At 38.8% G+C, this 19843-nt stretch overlaps 1 protein-coding gene across 1 annotated transcript in view; it reads right to left on the bottom strand.

Moving 5' to 3' along the window:
- LOC150076579 (putative receptor-type tyrosine-protein phosphatase mosPTP-1) overlaps window positions 1–19843 on the bottom strand; it is a 995686-nt gene that overhangs the window by 98306 nt on the left and 877537 nt on the right. The window contains exon 18 of the mRNA XM_090387917.1: window positions 9385–9536. Within this exon, the coding sequence (XP_090244043.1) occupies window positions 9385–9536 (152 nt within the window). The remainder of the gene's footprint in view (window positions 1–9384; window positions 9537–19843) is intronic.

Here is a 19843-nt window from a genome sequence, read left to right as displayed (position 1 = left end):
AGCAAAGAGGATTTGGGATGTATGGGCAAATTCGGCAGTTTAAATATCCAGCTTTTACTGAGGATGGCAAATCAGGAGTGCTAAAAGTTAAAATGATGGAACAAGTTGGAATGAGATTTCCATCTTTTTTTGCCATAATTCTTTTAGCACTAACTACCTTTTGATGGCTAAGTTGTTGAACTAATTCCTCCTCAGACACTGTAATTAAGTCCCATTCTGTGATGACTCCTTTAGATTAATTTAAGGTACTGTGAGGAGTAACAGACACTGGCAATCCACCAAATGTCGTTGTCTTTAATAGCCACTCAGAATGTTTGGATGTGGCTGTTTCAACCAGATCTCATGATTGTAGTCACTTCCCCAATTTTGGTGATCCTGCAATAGATTCTAGATGTCTATAAATGGTGATAACTTGCCCACGGGTTGGGTGAACAGAGTGTACCACCAGAAAATTAGGAGTGTCTGGATACTGTGCTTCCGTTCGAAGCCTTCTTGGTTGACTAGTGTTTTCATGACAGGATTCTTGTCTTGAGCTTGAAGGCTCTAAGGGTGGAAAATTGTTAGAATCCGTGATAGCTCCTTTTGGCCCTGGGCATTTATCTTTACTGCCCAGGTTACAGGCCCTGCCATGGGGAGGGAGGAGCAGTGCCACAAGGTGACCAAGCGGCTGAGTTAGTAAGTTAGTACTAATCGAAAAAAACAGAAAGGCGGTTTTTCTTTCTGGGCTTCTGCCTACTTGTTATAGTGCGAGAGAGCTACTATGCTATAGAAATCAAGAAAACAGTGTTTGAAACTAAACATAGAAACTGTTCGCTTAAATGCTCTGTGTATAAAACACTTTGAGAAATGCACTAGAATCACTTAGACATGGAGCGCTTGGCACCTGGGGCGGCCCTAACGGCCACGAATGCCAAGGATTGGGAATATAAGGGTGGATGCTGCAAAGTAAATAACCTGCTTTTACAGAGGCGAGTAAGTTGGGTGTATTGAAGGTGAGAATAATATTTCTGGTTGGTATAAGTTGATTATCTTTTTTAGTTGTTATAAGTTTTTCTTGAATTACATTTTGTCCCTGCAGCTCTTGGGTAATTTCTTCCTCTGTGACGTTTAAAAGGTCCCAACTGGATATAACACTCTTAGATGAATTTAGGGTTGCGTGTGGAGATATTTTTACTGGAATGCCAGCAAAGTTTGTGATCTATAAAAGTTTCTCCGAATATTTGTGGTTCGTTTCCACTAATAGGTCTCCTGATTGCAGTCTCTTAACAGTCTTAGGTGATCCTGTAATACCTTCCAGATGTTTTTGTATTACGAAGGGAGACAATTTGCTCATAGGTTGACTAGTGAGAGAGTGGAAAATTAAAAATGATTGGCAGGGTTGCTCCATCTGATTAGTCTTCTGTCGCTTTGGATTATTTCCTAAGTCGGGACTGGAGTTATGGTCGATGTAAGTTTCTGTTCTTGAGTTCGAAGGCTCTAAGAGTGGATAATTATTTTTATCCATGATGGCTCCTTTTGGCCCTGGGGATTTCTCTTTACCTCCCAAGTTACCAGTCCCACCATGGGGAGGCAGGAGCAGTGCCACTTTGTGGCCAAGCATAGAGGTTAGTACAGTTGTTGTTGTTATTTGGTTTTTAGGAGCATTAGCAACTAAGGCCATATTGCTCTAGGAATATGCAGTGGTCATTCCCTGACCTTTCTGCATCCTCTGTATTTGGTGGTGACGGGCTCAAACCCCGGTCTAATCAAGAAGCGTGTGCTACACACTGCTGCTTCTTCCCAACTGGCTACGGAGGCACCTTTAGTACAGTTAGTAAGGTATCTAAATTAAAGAAAAAGGTGCTTTCCTTCTTCTGGGCTCTCTTCTTATTTCTTTTAAGAAAATAGAGCTACTTACCAGAAATTTTTAATGAATGCGAGAGAAAACAAAGGAAAACTCTGTCGCTGGGGAGAAAAAACGTTCTATAAATGCATAATAATCGCCTGGCCACGAAAACACTTGGCACCTGTGGGGCCTTGATTATATGGGAGTGATAGTCTTGTGCTGAAGAGATGGTTTGTATGCAATATAGCTGAGATTTGTGAAAAATTTTCTGCCAGAGCATTAGCTATTTCAAATGGAGATGATAAATCTTGCCCATTTTATCTCAGTATTGGAGATAATGTTGGTAGAAATTCAATCATTCGGTTTGTTTATTTTATTCCAGATTATTCTGCTGTTAGTATTCTTCATTATGGTAGAGGCAAACTGAATCCAAGAATATTTTTTAGCCTTTTCCCCTACAAATCGCTCTTTTGCTTTAAGTTTTTTGAAATTTATCAAGTTCTCACTTGTTGGGTGTTTATGAAGCAGGTGCCACGCCAGGGTTTTTCTCTTTTTTTGGAAAACTAGCATGCATTATTCCACTGCCGACTGGCGTTTTTAAAAGAACCACTATGGATTCTGGATATAGCATTGATGGAGGCATTTAGAATCTCAGTTGTGATGTTGTGTGGCATTATCGATGGATTGGTATATGATAATTTCAACATTCAGATATTCAAAGCAAATAATTTCTAATCAGCCTTGGAAAATTTCAATATTAAGCATTATCTGCCTGAGGGATTTTAGTTGTTTGGAATTCACAAATTATTGGATAATGGTCATTGTTTGGCATTGTCCAGAGTTGACCATCGCATGAGTGGATACACTGTCAGAGAGCAGATTATTAAGTCTATAGCAGTAGTTGTTCAAGTAGCAAAATGAATGTAAGTATCTGTACCAGTATTCAACAGTGTTAGATTATGTTTGTCAAGTGGAAACGCTAGAAGTTTTCCTCTTCTGTCTGTAAGTGGGGAGCTCCAGAGTGGATGGTGTGCATTAAAATCCCCTAATAGTAATAGAGGCATGTGATGCAAGAAAGCAAGGGTATCAGCTTATGTAGCATCAGACAAAAAAAAAAAAAAAAAAAGTTTGTCCAGTTCCTCCTTGAACTTATTTAAGCTATCAACTTCCACAATGACAGATGGAAGTTTGTTCCAGCAATTAACCACCTGCTGGCTAAAGGCAAATTTCCACACATCTATTCTACAACTGTCTTTCCTCAATTTGAATTTATGTCACCATAGGTTCATAATTTGAGCAAGTGGAAGAATCCCATCAGAATTCAGCGTGCTCAGCACATTCAAGGACTTATACACATCAATCAGATCATATCGCAGGTTTCCAGCCGCTGCAATCTGCGGAACGAACTTAGGCAACTCTTGGTAAGAGGATCCCTTCATCCCCCTCACCAATCTTGTTGCACTTCTCTGTACATGCTCAAGCAAATCTACATCCTTCCTAAAATGAGGCCTCCAGACCTGTAGACCTGTACGCAGCACTCAAGGTGTGGCCTGACCATTGCCTTACACAAAGGGATAACACCTCTTTTTCTCTGCTAGGAAAAATTCCTGTATATCATTCACAAAACCCCATGACCGGCTCTTGCAGCCTGTCTGCATTGCTCAGAAAACTTCATATCTGACTTCATAATTGCAGTACTTTGCATTTGTCAATGCTACACTTCAGATGCCACTTCTCAGCCCATTCTAGCAAAATTCCTATATATCATTGATAAAACTCCATGACCTGCCCTGGCAGCCCATCTGCACTGTTCAGTGATCTTCATATTTGACTGCATAATTACACCCAAGGTCTTTTTCACTTCCCTGAGTGTAGTACCACACAGTTGGTATGTTTCTCTTGGGTTATTGCTACCCATATGCAGTACTTTGCATTTGTCAATGTTAAATTCCAGTTGCCACTTCTCAGCCAAATTGCCCAACTCATCTAGATCCAGTTGAAGTAGCATACTGTCTTTACTGTCGTTAACAACCTTGCCAAACTTTGTATCTTCTGCAAACTTCAACACTAAGCCTGTTATACCTTCATCAAAATCATTGATATATATATACAAAACAACAGTGGGCCCAACATCGAACCCTGGGGAACTCCACTAATAACATTTGTCAATGAATAGCAGTGTCCACTGATTACCACTCTCTGTTGACTCACACTCAACCATCCCTTTATCCTTTGTAGCAACTTACCCTTAATGCCATACCTCTCCAATCTGTATAGCAGTCTTCCATGTGCAACTGTATCAAAAGCTTTCCTGAAATCCAAGTATATGATATCAAAATTATTTTTGGGATTCAGTTGCTTTGTGACCACAACAAAGTATCCAATCAAATTGGTCAGACAAGACCTCCCTTAAACAAACCCATGCAGTGTCTTAACTATACTGCAGTCTTGTCTAGATGATCCTGCAATGCTTCTTTAACAAGTGACTCCATTTTTTTTACCTGGCACAGACATTAAACTAACTGGTCTGTAATTACTTGTGTCACACTTTGATCTCCCTTTGTGAATTGGGGATACATTTGCACATCTCCAGTCCATGGGGACTTCCCCCAAAAGTCCAAGGATGCTCTTATAATTATGGTTAAGGGTTTGCTTAGTTGCTTTGCTGCCTCCTTTAATATAACTGGATTGATCCCATCCAACCCAGGTGCCTTTCTTATGTTTAACTTCAACAATTTCTCCTCCACTTTGCTCGCATTTATTACAAAATCATTAAGCACCCTATTACAATTTGATAAACTTCTGCCATTTTCCTTCCTTAATAACTCCTCGTGTGTGAATGTAGATGCAAAATACTCATTCAGTTTGTTTGCTAACTGAGCACAATCATCAACAGTCGAACAATTGATATCAAGTGGACCAATCTGATTCATCTCCTTCCTTTTAGAGTTTATATAAGTAAAGAAATCCTTGCTGTTTTTCTTAGCATCCTTTGCCAAATATTTATCGTAATCTGCCATCGCTTGCCTAATCTCCTTTGTGACTTCATTACAGCTTATATCTGCTATAGGCTTCTGTGTTTATATGCATCCCATGCATTTTCCTTCTCTGCCATGAGTCTCATTAGTTCATTTGACAACCATTTAGGCCTAAACCTCAAACAAATATTTCTTAATAGGTATGAAAAGTCTAATAGCTTCAACGATTAATTCCTTGAATGCTTGCCACTTAGAATTTGTTGTTGGTAACACCATCAGTTGATCCCACTGTACAGAATTTAAAAACTGTCTGAGACCACTGTAGTCACATTTATGGAAGCAAAAACCCTTTTCTTTACCCCTGATGGTAATTATAACTACAAGTAAATCCCACATCAGTACACTGTGATCAGTGCCATCTTTATCTGCAAATTCATAATACACGAATGATCACTGCCGATAACCAGATCAAGAGTATTACCCTCTCTGGTTGCCTCTCGAACATGCTGCTTCAGAAAACTATCATCCAATAAATCCAAAAAAAGCCTTGCTAGTGTGTGAGTGACCAACCTACAAGTTCCAGTCAATATCTGGGAAGTTAAAATTTCCCATTATAAGACATTCTGATTTACTAGCCCACTCTGTTTCTCTGTACAACCGTTCGTTGTACTCATTCCAGTTATTAGGCCTATAACACACTCCTACTCTTATTTTTGCTTTCCCAGTGCTTATGTTACACAAAACTTACTCAACATGGCACTGTCCATCTATGTCAACTGGAGGCACTTCCTTTGGTTTTATGTTTTTCTTAATTAACAGCATAACCCCTCCTCTCTTCCTACCCTGTCTATTCTTTCTGTACACATTGTACTCTCCAAACCAATTCTGCATTCCTAATATCTGTTTGACACCACGTCTCTGATATCCTAACAATATCTGCCTTTGATGTCTTGACCATACTTTAAATTTATCAAATTTATTTATTATACTTCCAGCATTGGTGTACATGCAAGTATACATGCACCTATTCTTATTCTTAGTTATCCTAACACATCCGATGTATTTATTTTTTGCATGATGACTGCCATCAGTCCCTGAAACCCCCAGCACCCCTCACTCCAGGCCACTGCTCATTCTAATAGAAGTATTGCAAGAATCACCTTCACCTCCGCCTGAGGCTACTTTTAACCTTTTAGTCTGTGAATCCCTCCCCCAAAGCTAGCAGTTTTCCAACCTACCTAATGCTGCCTCGATAGCATCAGCAAACTCTTCTACCCTTTCTATTTAAGTGTATCCCATCCCTGTAGAAGCAGTCTTTCCTGTTAACAAGCACAGACCACGGTGAAAAAAAATTCTACCCCCATGAGTCTTGCACAATCCCTCCACGGCCGAATTGATTGACAAGGCACTCATCATATACTCCCTCCTATTGTGTCTGGGCAGAATTGCAGACACTTTCAACTAATAAACATAATGGAGGAGGCAGTACCTGTAGCAGAAGTTCTTCTAGGTCATTATAACTATATTCTTTGTTTGGTCATAGGTAGATTGTAACTATTGTTCACATGATTCCTAAGGAGACACATACTGATACTGCCTCTAAGGTCTTCAGTGGAATGTCTTTAGTAACACATTCCCTACTAAGGGATTCTTGAGTTCACAAGAATGGCCATGTCTCCATGCACAGTATTAATGTCATTTATATTATGTTGATATACAATATAGTTCTTCAATGGCATTACTTGTGGAGGAAGATTAGTTGGAATGTAAGGGCGAATTCGGCAGTTTAAATAGCCAGCTTTTATTGTGAATGGCAATTCTGGAGTGTTAAATGTTAAAATAATGATTTAATGGGAATGAGATTTCCATTTTTTTTGGTCATTATTCATTTGGCACTGATTACTCGTTGCTAAGTTCCTGAACTAATTTTTCCTTAGAGCCTGTAAATAGGTCTCACTCTTTGATAACCTTTTGATGAATTTAAGGTATTGTGGGGTATAGTAGATACTGGGAGCCCACCAAATGTCATTGTTTTTACCAGAAATTCAGAATGTTTTGAGGTAGCTGTTTCGATCAGGAGATCTCTGGATTGTAGACGTTTCACCATTTTTGGTGATCCAACGATGTATCCCAAATATCTTTGAATTAGAAATGGTGATGACTTGTCCACTGGCTCGGTGGATAGGGAGTATTACTAGAAAGTTTGGGAAGTCATGGCATTGTTCTTTCCTCTGAAGCCTTTTTATGTTGGTTCAAGTCATTAACATTGAATGTTTCTGGCCTTGAGATTGATGGCTCTAGAGATGGATAGTCAATTAAATCCATGGTTGCTCCTTGGAGTATAACTTTCCCCCGAGTTTACTGACCCCACCACATGTAGACAAGAGTGGTGCAAACCAGTGACAAAGCAACCAGAAGAGAGCAGTACATTGCTAACAAGAGTAGAAGTGAACTGAGGAAAAGTTCTGAGAAACTAGTACTCACCCTATAAAACACTAGGAATGCTCACTACCTGGCAACAATAAATGTGCTCAGGAGCAGGACTGCAGTGCTACCTAGACAAGTGCAAAGTGTGTTAGTTAGAGTGGCACCAGGGGTTGCCCCCATCTTTGCATTGTGTACTATGTTTGTGTAGCACAGAACTCTGTGAAGGCCAGAGATTTAAAAAGTGTGTGGGGAGAGGACGGATGTATGGTGTTGTGTACAGACACCAGCCAGCCTGAATCATGTTCCTCAGATCATTAGGGTAGGGGCATGACATTGACACGGTTGATCCTCACAGGCAAAAGCACTAGCTGAGTGACCCTGACTGAGGACCACCTGTTTTGTCGAAGCAAAAAATTCTTAATAAAAACAGCTAGTTGGCCCTTAATGCCAATGCCATAAGTGTTCTTTATATATGCCAAATATTCAAGATGTACCATATGCTTTTAAGGATAAAAGTTTTCTTGAATACATGTTTTGGGTCTTATTGAGTGGTTGAGCATTGACCCCTTTCCTTTGGAATCCATATTACCTGGAAAAGAGGCAATTTCCTTCCGGATACTACATTAGGTGAGAACTTACCATTCTTTCCAGGACCTTGTGCAAGATTTGTTCAGACCAATAAGATGTTAGTTTTCTGAGATTTTTGGAAATTCCTTCCTGGTTTTTTGGGAGGGCAGCCGCATTGCCTCAGGCATCAGACAGAGCATACAACCATAGACTGGTGAAAGATGGTGAACAATCATTTTATAATGTATGTCGTCTGGCCCAATAGAACTTACCATGATGGGTGGGTGAGTGTGTGTGAATGTGATCTTTTAATTTCCTGCTTTGTAACCAGATGGTTAAAAATATCAAGACTGGTAAAACAGGGCTTTAATGGTTGTTCAAATTTTTGTTTCAGGGTGTATGTGTGTCTGTGAGTGCAGACGCACTACGGCGTTTAGTACATAAACTGCAGTGGCTACAGTGCACCTATCAATTGAAATTGTGCTAAAAAAAAATAAATAGGAAATGTAACCGTTTCATTTTGATTACAGAAACTTGTTTAGAATTGATGATAAAGTCCAATTTGTTTTAGAAAATTTTGTTAGTCTGTCTTTAGTTCTTAAGGATTAGTAAAAGATTGAAACTATCTCCTGTTGATAGTGGGGCAGTCAATAAGAATGTTTGTTCGACGTGCAAAGTTTAGGACTCTTTTCATTTGGACTGCTTGAAAGATTTTCCAATGAAAAATTTCGCAAAACAAGATAGAAATCAAGGAAACTGTGAGAATCTTTCAAATTGGAGTGCTTTCCATTCTGAATACATATAAAAATGTATATAAACACTGACCCTTTATCTTAAAGTAATTAATCATTAATACTACTCCATTGGGAACTTGGAATATTACATTAGAAGAAAATGTATTATATTTATCTCCAACTAATTTAAAACCATAATAGTAGCAGAAAGAGAGTTATCTCAAAACCATAATAATAGCAGAAAGAGAATATTTATTTCAGTAAAAAAAAAAAAAAATTCGAATCATTAACTATTATTTGTTTTTCCCAGTATTACCAAGAACAAGTCGGTAATAGACACAAATTGTTTCTTCTCTGATTTCTTTATTTGATTCTAATATTTTATTTCCTAATTGGTTTTTCATTAATCAATACATTAATTATTTTCTTATTTGTATAAGAATAACAGAAATTGACCACAATATGATATAGAACACTTCCGTATGATACTCTCCAGAAATTAAAATGAAAAACATTAGCGAAATATGATTACAGTAAAATAAATAAATTTAAAACAATTAAAAAATAACAAAATTTATTTTAAAAAATTTTAAAATGTTTAATATAAATTTTAAAAACAATTTTCCTTCCTAAAGCTGACAATGCTTTTTGACCATATGTTGTGATCACAGAAATTTTAATTGTTTTCAATTTATTTTTTTACTGTAATCAGTTTTCGTTAATGTTTTTCGTTTTAAATTCTGGAGAGTGTCATACGGATATTGAAATCAATGTAAAACGTATTGAGCATCATAGCTCTAGTTTATACTATCAAATTAATTACTTTCAAGAATTCAAAGGCTGTTTTTCTCACCTGCAGTGAACAATAATTGGCCCTCCATTTGCTAAATTTGCTGAAGATGATTTGCGAACAAAACTCAGAACAGGTAAGGGATGTTCTGGAACTCCATGATCAGGCCAATTTGTATAATGATACTGATAAACTGTTCTTTCAGCTGATGCCTTCTGTAAATAATACCATATTACTTGGAGAAACAGTAAGAATATTAGCAGAAATAAATGTAAATTTATTTATTTTAAACAAGCATTATACATCATAATGTGCAGAGAATTATTCAAAATAAAAATTAATTTCCACTTTTAGTAGATAACACCAAAATATCAATGGGCGTGTGTGGGCATTATGTGCCTTCCCATTAATATTTTGATGTTATTTTGATTTTAAGGATGGGTTACATATAAGTTACAAGGCATCAGCAATAACAAAACAAACAGTATATCTGTAAGTTTCAACAGACTAAAAATACTTAAATCAACAGTATATTAATTATAATATTCTAATATGTTGACCTAATCAGCATACTGTCTGGTAAGGTTAAAGTACAGCTGTTGTTGTTGTGGGGTTTTAAGTGCAATGGCTACTTAGGCCATATTGCACTTATGAAAGTGGTGCATACTGCCTGCATTTGTTGATTTAGCAGCAGTTAAAAACAGCTATACAATCCTATTCGTTTTAGAAAGGAGAAGGATTCTGTGAGATTTGATTTTTTACCTATGGTATGGTATGGCTAAGTGACAAAGGTTCCTTTAAATTTGACAGAGAACTGAATGACACTAGTCGAGCATTATTATATAGAGTACATTCCAGAAGTATGTGTTTGACTCTGAGTGGTGTATGACAATGATTACACTGAGGAGGGCCATTCCCTGACAAAAGGAACAGATGAGTTAGATGAGTATGGCCGATTCTTCTAGTCTGTTTGCAATGAGGCTAGAAGCCCATAATTTTGGTAAAGGTTTTATTTGAAGTAGTTTATTATGAAATTGTGCTTGCCACTGAAGAGTCCATTGACTTTTACATATACTTTGTATATACATTTTATAGTCTGTGAATGGTACTAGGAAATTCGTGGGAGCTGAGCTGGATGGATTTTTGGCAGCATTATCAGCAATTTCATTTCCTGGTATTCCAGTATGGCCTGGGATCCAGCAGAAGATAACCTTTTGCTGATGCTCTCTGAGACATGTCAACTGTGTTCTGATGAGCTTTAATAACAGGTGAGTAGGTGGGGAATTGTTTTGTAATGCTAATATGGAACCTTGCGAGTCTGTGTATATTATGCTCTTTTGAATTTACATATGGAAAATATTTTCTAATGCAAGCTTTATGGCATATAATTCAGTAGTGTAGCTACTATGCTCTGTTGGAAGAGATAGAGAAATGGTAGTATCAGGGAGTACCACTGCTGCATCCGATCCACTCTCAAACTTCGATCGATCTGTATATATTTTAGCAAAGCCGGGATAATGTTGAGTATGCTCAATGTGTAGCTGTTGAATGTTAAAGTCTGATAGAGAGTGTTTCCCCCACTGGTGGAAATAATTGTCACAAGATGGCATGATGACAGACCATGGGGGGGGGGTCAGGATCTAGGATCTTGCAAGATTTTATTGAAGTGTATATCCCAATATTCTGCTAGATGCTTTAGCCTAATACCAGCAGGCCAAACTGTCTGTGGTTTGTTTCTATAGAAGGTCATATACCTTCTATAGATCATAAAGTATTGACCAATTAGGATGGGCCACCTGGCTTTGGATCTTGGTTGCATAGTTCAACAACAACATCTTTCTCCTGATATTTAGAGGAGGTTCATGGGCTTCAACATACAAACTTTGCACTGGAGATGTTCTGAATGCACCTAGTGCTGTTCTAAGAGCTGAATGTTGAATAGGGTTGAGGCGAGATAAAATACTCTCCCTAGTAGAATCGAAAACAGGCATGTCACAGTCCAGGCGTGATATAATTATGGTTCTGTCTAAGTGAAGCAGGACGTAACGATCTGCTCCCCATGCTGTCGCTGATAAGACTCTGAGTATGTTCAGTTGTTTTTTTTTTGACAAGTAGTACAGAGATATTCAATGTGCTTTTGGAAGTTTAACTTACCATTGAAAAATAATCCTAGTAGACGAATACTATTAGCTATGGTAAGAGGATGGTTATTCAAGTGGAGCTTGGGTTCAGGATGCATATTGCATCTGGTACAGAAGTGAATGGCAGTAGATTTTTGGTTGGATAGTCTATAACCATTTTGTGTCATCTATGTCAGGATGCAATTGATTAATATTTGTAGTTGGTGTTCAACATAATGCATGTTTTGAGAATGACAGGAAATTGAGAGATCATCTGCGAAAATGCATGAATCCATAGTTTTTGGAATGAGTTCAATTATATGGTTCATTCTCATTGCAAACAAAGTGGCACTGAGAACAGACCCTTGTGGAATTCCTTCTTCTTGGGTAAAGATCTTAGAGAGGGTTTGCCGGTAACGAACTTGAAAGGATCTTTGTTGTAAAAAATTTTGGATAAAGTATGGAAAATTACCTCTCAGGCCAAGAAAATAGATCTTTTAAAATGCCGAAACGCCATGTAGTGTCAAAGGCTTTCTCAACGTCAAGACAGACCATGACAAGATGTTCCTTCTTGATGAAAGCATTTCTAATGTTTGTCTTGGTTTTGATCATGAGATCCAATAAAGATTGGTTTTTCCGGAATCCAAATTGGATGTTGTTAATCAAGTTTTGGGACTCGAGGAACCAAGCGAGACGGCAATGTAACATTTTCTCAAGGGTTTTGCTGAGACAGATGGTAAGGGATATCGGCCTGTAATTTTGCGGAACAGAATAATCTTTACTGGGTTTTGCAATTGCTAGTACATAAGAGTGATGCCAGGAACTTGAGAAGGTATGTTTGGAAAAAATTCGATTGAAAAATATGAGCAGCAAGGAGTAATCGTTGATCCAAATTTCGAAGCATTACATAATATATATCCCATCAGGGCCAGGAGCTGTTGTTATTTGGTTTTTAGGAGCATTAGCAACTAAGGCCATATTGCTCCGGGATATGTGGTGGTCATTCCCTGACCTTTCCGCATCCTCCGTATTTGGTGGTGACGGGCTCGAACCCCGGTCTATTCAAGAAGCGTGTGCGACGAACTGCTGCTCCTTCCCACCTGGCTACGGAGGCACCTAGGGCCAGGAGCACTGTTTCTTCAGTTGGTAAGGGACTGCTGTAGCTCAAGCATGGTAAATGGTTGATTTTAAGGTAAAGCAGAATTGTCACTGAAATTTAGTCTGGATTTCTCTGCAACTGTTTTAAGTTTTTGAAATGTGTGATCATAGGCAATAGAAGAGGATAACTGAGAAAATACGATCCCCAGTGCATTTGATATTTCTGTAGGACCAGAACGCTCCTGCCCATTCCAGTTCAGTAGTGGGGTGGATAAAGGAGGAAATTTACTGTTTAAACATTTTATTTTTCTCCAGATTAATCTGATATTGGTATTTTTATTTACTGATGAGGCGAATTTAATCCAATTTTCTTTTTTCTTTTTTTTTTGCTTTACATATGATGTAACGAGGTTTTGCTCTAAGACAATTAATATAAGATAATTAATTAATACGATAATTAATAAGATTGAAGGTTAGATGTTTGCGGAAAAGGGTCCATGATTTGTTTTTCTCTTTTTTCGCAAGGTTGCAGTCATCATTTCACCAGTAATTTTTTTTTCATCTATTTCTTTCTTGGTATTGAGGAATGGCAGCGGATGCAGCTGTCAGAATTTGATTTGTGATGTGCTCAGTAACCCTGTTGATGGAATAGGATGGAATGATATAGTTGTCAAATGATATGTGCGTTCTGTATTTTGTCCAGTCAGCCCTTGAAAATTTCCATTTAATTGGATTTTCTATTGGGAAGGAACAGAATGTTTGAATTTGGCGGATTAATGGATAATGGTCGCTGCTATAAGGATCACTCAGAGTTACCCAATCTATACTTGGAAAGAGGATTGGGGAACAAATGGAAAGGCCTATTGCAGATGTTGAACTTGTAGGGAGATAGATATACGTAGGAGAGCCAGTAAAGTTAAATTCTGTCTGTTTATCAACATTTCAATAAGCTTCCCTGTCTGTCTGAGATAGGGGAACCCCACAGTGGATGGCGGGCATTCAAGTCTCCTAGCAAAATGGAGATGGTAACTGCAAAACAAGATCTTCGATTTGCTGAATAGTATATTCATGATTTGGCGGAAGATAGATTGAAACCAGTGTCAGAGTAATACCATTTACGACACGAGTGGCCACAGCTTCTAAGGAGGTTTGTAAAGGGATGGAGGAGATGCTTGAATCCATGAGTATTGTTACTCCTCCATGAGCACTGTTAGTGCCAGCTCTGTCTTGTCTGAACATAGTATAATTTTTGATTGCAATTGTGATCTGAGGTGTCAAATTCGTTTCCTGCAAGCACATTGCAAGAGGTCTGTATTGATGAATTAATTCATGGATATCATTGATGTTACTGCGAGGGCCTCTCAAGTTCCATTGGATAATAGGTCCCATTATTTGGATTTGTAAGAGGGAGATGAATCTGGTTGCTTTTTATAAGTGGGTTGTTTGTGACGATCTAGTTTAGATTTTTCTTTTCTGGGAGAGTTGGGGCGTACTGAATCATTATTTTCCATTTCACCATCTGCGAGATCTTGGGTGATCATATCATCAGTATCCATCCTTGTTGAGGGCAATTGATTAAACTTGACAGGATCTGATTTTTGCAGTTTTTCTGTTACTTTACTGTGGGTTATGTTTTAGGTCGAAACTGTGAGAGGTGTACTGATACTTTGATCTACTGTCTTTGGCTCTGATGTAAGCTGGGTTGATAGAACTGATCGAGCCCAGTCTGCAATCGATTTATCTGGAGAAAGTGACACTTCCGTCTGACATGCTACTGACTGGTGAGAGTGGATAGCCGAGGCATAAGAGCTTTTTGGCATGATTAATTTAATCTGTTTTCTAGATTCTTGAAATTGGACTTTATTTTCAGTCTTGTATTTTTGAATTTTCTTCCCTAGCTTCCAGAGATCACATTCTTTAGAGTATGCTGGATGGTTGCCCATGCAATTAGGACACTGCAGAGTTTGTGCCTTGCATTCTGACTGGGTATGAGATGAAGAGCCACAATTTGGACATGTTGAAACTCCACGGCATGCTATCTGGGAGTGACCAAATTTCTGGCATTTGTAGCATCTTAGGGGATTTGGGATAAAGGGTCGAACACGACAAATTTAAATAACCAGCTTTGACTGAAGCTGGTAGATTTAGTGTATTGAATATCAGAATTATGTTGCGTGTGGGGACTGAGGTACCATCTTTTCGTATCATGATTCTTTTAGCTTGTGTTACATTTTGTTCCTTCAGTTCCTGGACTATTTGTGCTTCAGAAACGTTCAATAGATCCCACTCAGTGATCACTCCCTTTGACCAATTCAGGGTGCTATGTGGAGTGACTTGAATTGGAATTCTGCTTAAAGTAGTGAGTCTTAATGTTTGTTTGGAGTGTCTTGGGAGAGAAGTCTCTATTAGTAAGTTCCCGGGTTGGAGACGTTTCACCATTTTTGGTAATGCTACTGGCATGTTCCAGGCATTGTTGAATGATGAAAGGGGAAAGCTTACTAACAGGTTGTGCTGACAGAGAATGGATAATCAGGAAGGCTGGCGATTCCTGTCTGCCAGCGTCTTTTTTCATTCTCTTCGAGGTAGAGAAGTCATGGTACGTTTCGTGGTTTTCACATTGAGCGCCCTTGGGCTCTAGATGAGGAAATTCATTGGTTTCCATTTCTGCTCCTTTTAGCCCCGAGGGTTGTTTTACCCCCAGGTTACCGGCCCTGCCACGTGGAGGCAGGAGCAGTGCCACCAGTGACCAAGCGATAAGAAGTTAGTGGTTAGTGTGTTACAGGAGTTAGTTATATTTATATATGTATACAAAAGAAAGGTGTTTTTCCTTTCTTGTAAGAAGCTTCCTCCTTTATTTAAAAAGAGCCAGAAAATAAATAAATTTGAAAGTAAAAGACTTTAGAAATTGTAACCACTTCTTTATAGAAAATACGCTTTGAAAATCGCTAGATCACTCGCTTGGCACTCGGGGCCTTAAAGTACAGCCTTCCATATCTTCAGGGTAGAATGTGCTAGTCCCACAGGAGCTAGTTACTGTAGCTGATTCTACTGTCAGCAAAATGGGAAATATATTGTGGAAGACTATTATTGTTGTTGTTTATGGTGCAAGGGCTGCTTAGGCCATATTATTAGCATTAGTAGAGGCATTTGATGCAAGAAAGCAAGCTTATGCAGCATCAGCCAAAAAAAAAAAAAAAAAAGCCCACTTCCACTTCACCCCTCTGTTCGTTCAAAATACCTGTCCAGCTGAGCCTTAAACTTATTTAGGCTATCAACCTCCACCACAAGGGATGGAAGTCTGTTCCACCAACCAACCACCCGCTGGCTAAAGGCATTATTTCCGCACGTCTATCCTACATCTGCCTTTCCTCAATTTGAATTTATGCCCTCTCAGGTGATTTTTCTGAGCTAGAGGAAGAATCCCATCAGCATTGAGCATGCTTAAACCATTCAAGGCTTTATACACCTCTATCAGATCACCTCGCTGGTGCCTAGTCTCCAGACACTGTAATTTGCAAAACTTAAGCCTTTCTTCGTAAGAGCACCCCTTCGTTCCATTCACTAATCTTGTTGCCCTTCTCTGTACTCGTTCCAGCAGCTCTACATCCTTCTTGAAATGAGGCCTCCAGACCTGTATACAGTACTCTAGGTGTGGCCTGACCATCGCCTTATACAATGGAATAATCACCTCCTTATCCCTGCTGGAAAAATTCCTGTATGTCATTGACAATACTCCATGAGCTACTCTTGCAGCCCATCTGCACTGCTCAGAGAACTTCATATCTGCCTGCACAACCACCCCTAAGTCCCTTTCATTCTCTACCACTGTCAGTGTAGTACCACAGAGTTGATACGTTGATCTGGGGTTACTGTTTCCCATATGTAGTACTTTACATTTGTCAATGTTAAACTTCATTTGCCACCTCTCAGCCCATCTGCTCAACCTTTCCAGATCCTGTTGCAGCAGCATAGTGTCCGTAGTGTCCTTGACAACCCTGCCAACCTTTGTATCGTCTGCAAACTTGGACATTAAGCCGGATATACCATCATCAATATCATTTATAAATACAGAAAACAATAATGGACCCAACACTGAGCCCTGAGGGACTCCACTAATAACATCAGTCCACGATGAGCAGTGTCCATTGATTACCACTCTCTGTCTTCTCCCCCTCAACCACCCCTTTATCCATAGCAGCAATTTGCCTCCAATGTCACACTGCTCCAATTTGTGTAGCAGTCTTCCATGTGCAACAGTATCAAAAGCCTTTCTAAGATCCAAGTATATAATATCAAAGTTATTCCCTGCATCCAGTTCTTTTGTGACTGCATCATAGTATCCAATCAAGTTGGTCAGGCAAGACTTCCCCTTAACAAAACCATGCTGTGTCTGAGCTATAACTGAAGTCTTGTCTAAATGATCCTGCAGTGCTTCTTTAACCAGTGCCTCCATTAATTTTCCTGGAACAGAAGTTAAGCTCACAGGTCTATAATTACTTGTGTCAGCCTTTGATCCTCCTTTGTGAATTGGGGTCACATTTGCACATCTCCAGTCTATGGGTACCTCCCCTGAGTCCAAGGAAGCTCTCATAATTATGGCTAAGGGTTTGCTTACTTCCTTTGCTGCCTCCTTTAATATAACTGGATAGATCCCATCCACCCCGGGTGCCTTTCTTGTGTTTATCTTCAACAGTTTCTCCTCCACTTTACTCCCAGTTATTTCAAGATTCTGTAGCTTACTGCTAGAGTTGAATACACCTCTGGCATTCCCCTCGCTGAATAACTCCTCATGTGTGAATGTCGATGCAAAATATTCATTTAGTTTGTTGGCTACCTGAGCAGGATCATCAACACTTGACCCATCAATATCAAGTGGACCAATCTGATTCATCCCCTTCCTTCTAGAGTTTACATAAGTAAAGAACTCTTTGCTGTTTTTCTTTGCATCCCTTGCCAAGGATTTCTCGTAATCTGCCTTCGCCTGCCTAACCTCCTTTGTAACTTGGTTGCATATCAACTTGTATCTATCATAGGCTTCTGTGTCATGTGTTAATTTGTAAGTATCCCATGCATTTTTCTTCTCTGCCATATGCCTCATTAGTTCATCTGACATCCATTTTGGCCTAAACCTTGAACAATATTTCTTAGTTGGTTTTTCTTGGTTTTTATGTGTTTCTTAACTAATAGCATAACCCCTCCCCCCTTCCTATCCTGTCTATCATTTCTGTAGACGTTGTACTCCCCAAATTGCAGTTCTGCATCCCTTATATCTGTGTGACACCACGTCTCTGATATCCCAACAATATCTGCCTTCGATGTTTTGAGCAATACCTCAAATTCATCAAATTTATTTACTAAACTCCTAGCATTGGTGTACACGCAAGTATACCTGCACCTGTTTCTATTCTTAGCTACCCTAACACAACCCATGTGTTTACTTGTACCGCAATGGCTCCCAGCAGTCTCTGAAATACCATGCATCTTGTTTTTCAGGCTTCTGCTCATTCTAATAGAAGCAGTGCATGAATCTCTTTCACCTCTGCCAGTGGCTACTGTCAATCTATTGGTCTTTGTCTCCCCCCAAGCTAATCAGTGATGAATTATGCCTATCAGTGATGTAGAAGTTACCCATGGTGACTTGTAGGAACTGTCAGAAATGTCATAAAAGTTTATCCATTTCATAAAGCAGAAAAAATCTATGCCATTAGCATCGTCACCTATGATATGACAGAGTTTCAAAGATTCTTTTAAGACTGGGAAAAAAACTGAATGAGAGTTGCCAGACATGAGCATATAGGGTGCATTCAACAGCAATGTGCTTCAGTGTGACTAAAGAGCTGCAGCGCATACACTGTGGAGGATCATTTCCTGTGAGGAGAAATAGGTGTGTATTCTGACTATGACCAATCCATGCTCTGGCTACGATTACTTCCTCCTTTCTGCTTGTATGGAAGCTAGAGGCCCATAACTGTGGTTCTGGTTTTATTTGAAAGAGCTTATTATTTGAGCTTGCAATAGAAGTATCCATTGTTCCTTACATATCCTTCATATATTAGATCTGTAATCAACATATGGAATGCAAAAACATGATGAGGATTGGTCAGATAATGTTTCACATCATAGTCTGCACATTTGTTTCCAGATATCCTAGGGTGGCCTGGGATCCAGCAAAAGATGACTACTTGCTAGCATTTCTGAATATGTATCAGCTTACTTTTTATCATTGAGATGTTGTAGCATGACATAATAAATCCCATTTAGCCAGGCAGCACCATTGTGGGCTGTTCTAATGGCATTCAAAAGTTCAGGGTATTGCAGAAGTTTGTTATATGGAAGAAAGCGGGCAGTTTGAAAGCTAATGGCATGCTTTTCTCAAGGTTTTTAATTTGTTGGAATGATGTAGAATAGAATGATGCTGCTGAGATTTCAGCAAAAGTATTGCCCAAAGCATTAGCAATATCTAAGGAACTGGATAAGTCTTGCCCTTTCTAGGAAAGGATTGGAGAATGTATGGTAGGAAACTTAGCAGATAACTGTCTAATTTTTTTCCATATAATTTTGGGATCGGTGTTTCTGTTAAAGGTCGATGCAAAACGGGTCCAGGATTCTTTCTTGGCTTGCCTTTGTATAAAACATGCTTTTGCCCTTAGCTTCTTATAATTAATGAGATTTGTTGTAGTTGGACATTGCCAAAGCAAATTCCAGGCTTTAATTTTTTGCTTTCTTTGCTTTTGTGCATTCCTCATTCCACCAGTAATTATAATGCTTGCAACCAGGGGATTTGATAATGGTATTGTGTCCTTGGCCACTTTTAGGAGATGTGATGTATCTGTTACATTATCAATATTCTGGAGCTAGATTTTTTTCTTTATCAAGAGAGAGAGAGAGATTGATGATTGAAATTTTGCCCAGTTTGTACGAACAAATTTCCATTTACTGAGGAGTTTGTTTGAAGGATTCTGATATTAAATAATTGCATATAATTGGAAAGTGGTCACTGCCCATAGGACCATTTGAAACATACCACTCTATGCTCAGAACCAGCACTGGAGAACAAATTGAGAGATCTATTGCTGAGGTATATCCAGTTGGGAGTTGTATGTGAGTGTGTGCACCAGTATTGAGTATGGTAAGGTTTTGTGACTCTAGAAAGCTTTCAATGAGTCGACCACATCTGTCTAGTATTAGTATTAGTAACGGCCGCATGGTGCAAGAAAGCCTATGGCTTATGCTGCACCAGCCAAAAAAAAAAAATAAAAAAAAAAAATAAATAAATAAAAAATAAAAAAAATAAATCCGAACAA

This window comes from Mastigoproctus giganteus, chromosome 13, assembly GCF_048544385.1.
Source record: "Mastigoproctus giganteus isolate SK-2022 chromosome 13, ASM4854438v1, whole genome shotgun sequence".
Lineage (NCBI taxonomy): Eukaryota > Metazoa > Arthropoda > Arachnida > Uropygi > Thelyphonidae > Mastigoproctus > Mastigoproctus giganteus.
Note: the sequence above shows the minus strand (reverse complement) of the source record. Positions and strands in the feature narration are given on the sequence as shown.